Source organism: Montipora capricornis, chromosome 13, assembly GCF_036669925.1.
Source record: "Montipora capricornis isolate CH-2021 chromosome 13, ASM3666992v2, whole genome shotgun sequence".
Lineage (NCBI taxonomy): Eukaryota > Metazoa > Cnidaria > Anthozoa > Scleractinia > Acroporidae > Montipora > Montipora capricornis.
In genome coordinates, this window is record NC_090895.1 from 32,055,588 (window position 1) to 32,062,119 (window position 6,532).

Sequence of the window (6,532 nt, forward strand, 5' to 3'; positions counted from 1 at the left end):
TGTGCAACTCACTCTCTGGCTAAAATATCCATTCTGCATTTAAAACCTCTGTAAATACATGAAGGATTTGTTAATTTCTACTCTTGTGCATTATTATAAGTTTTGATGCACCATACATTTACGAGAGACTATTGTTTTGTAATCACCCTTGTAGAGTGTTGTTGTAGCTGTATCTCAAGTCATGGTAACACAATAAGATGTCATTTCTATCATGTTTTGTTTTCTCAAAGTATGCATGTTGAAGGTATAACAAATCTAAAATCTTAGAGCGTCGCCATGTAGTCTTTTTGATTGCATTGCTCGTCACTTAAATTTGTTGACATCTTTATGCTCAATGCAAGTATTTTGTTGCAATCACCTTTCTTAATGCACAAATCAATAATAAATATTATGAGGTCAAAAATTCCAAACCTAATCAGATAGTTAACAGAGCTTTGGAGCAATTCACTCTTCAAACCATAATTTAAGTCATATATATTTTTGTTCATAACATTTTTTTTTTACCATTTCCTGAAATTAATTTCCTTTGTTGTGAGTTGGTATCCTTCAGGTTGAGTCAAGAGTCATATTCTAAGTGTTTGTTATACCTTCATTGTGTGTATCCTAGCAGAAGATGCAAATAAATTCAGTAACCATGGGCTTGCTGGAGGAAGTGCTTTTGACTCTTCTGGCCAGGAACATGATGATAAGATTCTTGTTTCAAGGCATTCTCGAGCCACCAAGATTTTGGCCCACGGATGTTGTGCTGGACTTGCAAGCAAGAGTAACTTATTAGACCCATATTGACACTTGACTAGAAGATAATAAAACATTAGCCTCAGCATATATTTCTTATTTCTTAAACAGTTATTAATCATAACAAAAATTTATGCTCTTGCGCTGTAGTTTCACAAGGGTAACTTGTGGTACTTCAAAAGCTCCTTCGTAATTCAAGAGCCTAACGGCCTATCAAAACACCGATAAAACGTCATGTGCGTGAGCTTTTTATAAAACACTACTCAGTAGTATTCTTTATATAAAGAATACTAATAAGGCATAGCTTGTTTTCTGATGTGCTAATATTCCCCTCTCACAATTTGAACCATTGTTCTGAGTCCAGAGGGACATGCTTTTTGTGGAGTGTTTTTGAAGTTGTTGAAAGAACTCACAGCACATGCTTTATCGGGTCTAAAAACACTGCTGCTCATTTTTTAAACATTAATTATTATTATTAGTATTATTATTATTTAGAAATAGTAATAATTTTCTTATTACACTTTGTGTAGTAATAGTTCACGCATCTTTTTTCATGAAGCGGTATCTGATATTTAGGCTTTGTTAATAATTATGTAGATACATGTAGTGTTTACAACTTTTGATGTTTCCACTCAAGCTTTCAAAATGAAAAACCTATGTACAGTAAGTGAAAGAGATTATCGCTATATCTCGCCTACTGTAAGTCATTACTGAAGAGGCCACAGTTATTGCAAAATACAGGTGTATTTACTAATTTTATCAATATTGCCCTCTTGAGAGGGACCTTGGCATGAAGTTTAAATCATTACATTTAGGTGAATCAAGAGTGTCTTTAAAAACATTTTTTATCCCAGTCAGGTGTCTTTCAGAAAGATATTTGCTTTTTATTTCCTAGGAAGTATGGTTGTTGCAAAAGACCAATTTTTTTGTGTTTTGTCTGTGGTGAAGTAGCTTCAAAACTGAAAATCACTTTCTGAAAGGAATCTGCTGATAAATTATGACATTAACTGTAATTTAAATTTTAAAAAGGAAATTCGTTCAACTGAACTGAGTAGATATATTATTGAAACCTTGGCTATATTTCATCTCTTCTAAAAAAGGTTTCTTCAGGGCCTTACTCTTACAGAGTAAGAGGAGGGGTAGTAGCTCAGGGCTAAAATTAAATCTAGGACCATTTATGAACATGTTATTGTTAGAGCTATATTTATTGATCGCATTTGAGGAACATTGTCACTTATGGCAATATTTTAAGTAATAATAATTATTGTTGACACAATGACTTCTCTTAAGTGGTTGGCAAATTTGACAGAAAAAAAGAAGTTTGACTTCAGTGTTTGTTACCAGTAAACATCGATAAACCTGATCTATATAAATATATATTTTTTACTCTCATGTTTGTTCATATTAGAAGTGGTGATACCAACACTTACTGACTACATTTTGTTGAACACTTTATCACTTAACAAATCGATCCTTATCAACTTACTATTAGAACAATATTTACATTTATTTTCAATAGATCACATGATTTGTGATCATGTGACCTACAGTTGGGTTTAACCCTTGCCCGACTGATAAAGATGTTGAGATAACATTGGAATGTTTTGGAATTGTATATTTTACATTTTGAAGTTGTATTTCTTAACTTTGGTTCATTTTTTTCCAGAGCAGGAATGCAATTTGTTTTCAATTAAAGTTATTGTCAATGTTGTTGTATTGAGTTTGGATCGTTCTGTATTCATAAAACCCAGCACAAAGGTGCTGAAAGATGAAAGATGAAATTTAGAAATGAAATTAAACTTGAATTACCAGTAGTTATTTTATGAAAGGTTTCTGCAAGTTTACCACAGTTTTGTTGTTAATTCATTACAATTTTTTCCTCTTTTCTTATGTAAATTAGGCATTAAATAGTTGAAACAGATTTCTTGATCACTACTTGTCTCTTATAAATTCCTCTACTCCATTAGATAATGTTTTCATGCAAATAACACAATATAATAACAACTGACAGATAAAAGCAAGCAACATAGTGTAAATTGAGTTTCATTAAAATCAATTTTTGACAATTCATTTTTATCACTTGATATATTTTAATTTGTGTGCTAAAGTGTAAAGTGCAAACAGGTTTCGAGAATATTTGAGGAATTCTTACATTATTTTTCTCTTGCTTAACTAGTCATGTTACTGTAACATTAAGTTTATGAGCCAAAATGATGAGCTAGAACGTAAAAGAGCTATAAAACAATAAGTATTAAAAAATATAAATAGAATTGAGGAATATTTTTTAACAGAAGTTTATAAAAACATCTAAATTTCAGATTAGATTTTTTTACCAGAAAAGTGAATAAGCAAATGAAATTTGATGGAGTTGTTTCTTTTGACATGATAAATTAGTTCAGAAATGGACTATCCCTAATGGGCATATAATTATACAAAATTGGTTGAACACAGTAGGAAAATAATGTGATAGACTTGTTTTAATTAGCATGAGCTGCATTGTTGAACCCTTCATTCCGCAGGTAGCCCAATCCTGCCAGAATTACCAGCCCACCGCCCAGCATCAACGTCAAGTTTTAAAGGTGATGCATCCAAAACAAGGAAATCAAAGAAAAAATTTAGTAGGTGAGTCAGATTATGGGCAAAATGATTCAAATGGTGACATGGGTCATGATGGGTGATGGCTCTTAACTGCCAGACAAGTTGTTGATGCTTAATCCTTTCTGTTGCTCTTCTTCCCCCTGGCAACATTGATGCTCAAAAAAAATGTTTGCAAAACTGATCAATCACCATTAAGATTTATGCAAGGTTCAACTGGAAACAAATCTGTCTTTCGATTATAATGTTTTTGTTTTGAAATAATGGTACATTTCTTTCGTATCTCTTCTGATTGTCTTGTTAGGGACGTTGTTGGAGAATTTAACTGTCTTAGAAGACGAGTTGAGGAATTACAGATTGTGAGTCTTCAATATTAAAGCTCTTGCACAGGCAGGAGAATAACATAATGTTATGTGTCCCCAATTATTGCCCCAGTGCATTTGGCTGAGGTAACTTTAGCCAAATGTGCTGGTGCACTACCAGTAACACTTTAAATTGAAATCAACTCAACTAAATGCAAGTCAACTCATAGGTTGGTTTTAGAGGAGAGGGCAAAATTGGAGTACTTGGAGCAGAGTAGAGAATCAACAAATTCAACCCACATAAGATCAGAGTCTGGGAATTGATCCCAGGCTACATTGGTGGCTCAAGCAAGGCCTTTCACCATCACACTAGCCCTGCTCCCTCAAGTATTAAATATTAAATTTATCAAATAATATTACACCATCTAGTGTATTTGCATGTCCACCAATCCTTGCTGGTGGTGTTGTCAGTCATCCAAATTTTCAGTCTTGGGTTAATGATGGAAGGAGTAGCAAACCTATCACTGGAAGGGAGTTCAAAGCGGTGATGGCTATGGCAGCGGCAACATCACAAAACAAGAGCATATTTTGTTAAAAGAGGAAAATTACCTGGTAATTTTGCTGCATGTGCACCACACATATTTTTGTGGTACTGTGCATAACGACATGAAATCACTAAAATTAATGTGAGGTTTTGACCACAACATGCTGGGCATACAAATGTGAACCTTTCGTTCTCTATTTTACCATGAAACCACTTGTACCCAATGTGTTTTAGGGTACTTTGCCCACATTGTTCGATGTTAGCGAGATGGAATAATAAATTATTATTCTGATAGACTTGCGATAGTGCATAGGTATAATTTAAGGTAACGTTTTCTCGTCAACGTCGCCTTCATACATCATAAAGTTCCTAATATTTTATACTTTGCTATTTGAGCCAGGATACGCTTTAGCTGTGCAAGCCCTTGTGGATTAGCAGCAATTTTTCCTTTGTTAACTAACCTTTGCATGAATGACATAGGGCAATTACCTTGAGAACCAGGGATCCCCGGATCAAGACATGTTCTGGCCACTGGTTGAATTTTGGTACTCATCCCTGGTTCATCATCTCAGCTGCACTTGTAAATACCCAACTAGCTTGCCTCCGGCCAGTTGGGATTCTTAGTTGTTGTTGAATATTATGTTCTGTCATGATTGTGTTTCATTGGCCCTGAGAAGCCCCTATGGGGAGTGGTCAATTAAGTATGTAAGTGGTAAAAGATTACACTATTTTGCTACTAATCATGTCCATAAAAAAGGACAATTAAGAATGAAGTTTTAGATGTGATCAAAACAATAGAAATGCTACTCATATGTGAAAGCATTGTATCACTTTTTGTCTGACATTACCAAACAACAAAACACCAAAACACCATGTATAACCCTATCATACATTGACTACTAAACCAAAAAGGTTGGATTTTGAGATTAAACATCGTTTTAGGCCTTATTAGGCCTATTGCTCCTGATTAATTGAGATTAAGATTAGGATTAAGATCGAGATTTGGAGCAATAAAACAACATGTAATCTCAAAATGCAACCTTTGTCAGTCAGTATTCAATGTATGCTGGAGTCATAGATGGTGTTTCATGGTTAAGTAATGCCCCTTTTTGTCTACAGGAAACAGAGTCTCTCCGCCAAAGTTTGCTTGAGGAACAACACGCTAGGAAAAAGATGGAGAAGTTTATCCGGTGTTCACTGAAAGGAGTGATCCCTGATGGCAGATGGGATGATATGGGAAAAAGCTAGCATTATTATAATAACTTATTGGAGCTTTTTGCATTAATGAACCATTAAATATAAATAATTTTATAAACCAAACCATGCTTTATTATTATTAAGGTGTACCTTGGGATGACTAATAAATTAGGTGACATCTTTAAACAAGAATCATACTAATTATTACTCTTTTTTTACCATAAGGTTACTTGAAAACCTTCAGGACTAAAGAAAATCTCTTTTTAAAAAAACGTTAAATTAAAGAGCTTGATTAACTCGTCATGTTTCGTACTTTTTTAAAACTATGATAATAATAATAATATTGAAATTTTGAAAACTTTTTTTGTCTGTATTACTTTAAAGTGAATCCCCAAGCATAAACAATAAACTTGAGAGCTTCGCACCTTTTCAAATTTGTGACAATTTCTTTGTGACAGGTGATCCAAGATTTTTCATGCATTAATTTGTTTTATTTATTTAATTGTAAGTTATTGGTTAATGCATCATAATATACATAGTATTATCTAATATCAGCAAAAAAGTAATATAATTACATCGCTTTACATGTAAGCAAAATACTGTTGTTGGTAAAGTTTTTTCAAGACAACACCAGAAAAATGGGTGTGTTTTTTTAGGAACCTTTTGTATTATGAAATAGAACTAATAATATTATATCAGCAGAACATGAACATTGTGGAACATAGTATTCTTAGACAGGGTATTCTTGAGTTTTTTGTTGGTGTTTGATTAAAGAATAGTTCATGATAACATTATGTCAGCATGGTCAAGCCAATACAGGAAGCCTTAGGCCAATGTTGGAATAATGTTGGCCTGGTTGGTACAATGTTCGTTGCTAGTCAATCTTCATCCAATGAAAAGGGTTGGTTGTCTGCATAGTGGCAGCAAGTCAGGAGCAATGCTCTCAGCCAAGTCTCCTCAAGTTATGTTCTGGTTATTCAGTTCCTGGGCTGCAAAAAGAGGGCGATCGGAGCAGTGCTATATTGTTTCATGCAATGTTTAATGCTTCAGTACGTTCGCTTGTTAAGCCAAGACTTAATGGTGTAATAATCTTTGAAATGATGTTGATAATTTGTACCTGTAAAATCACCAAAACGTTTTATATGCATTGTGTACAATA

General features: G+C 33.7%; 1 protein-coding gene across 1 annotated transcript in view; it reads left to right on the forward strand.

The window, feature by feature from the left end:
- LOC138030766 (rho guanine nucleotide exchange factor 7-like) overlaps window positions 1–6,162 on the forward strand; it is a 55,703-nt gene extending 49,541 nt beyond the window's left edge. Inside the window, 3 exon segments of the mRNA XM_068878642.1 lie at window positions 3,255–3,357; window positions 3,635–3,689; window positions 5,296–6,162. Coding sequence (XP_068734743.1) covers window positions 3,255–3,357; window positions 3,635–3,689; window positions 5,296–5,424 — 287 coding nt within the window. The 3' untranslated portion in view covers window positions 5,425–6,162.
- The last annotated feature ends 370 nt before the right edge of the window (window positions 6,163–6,532 follow it).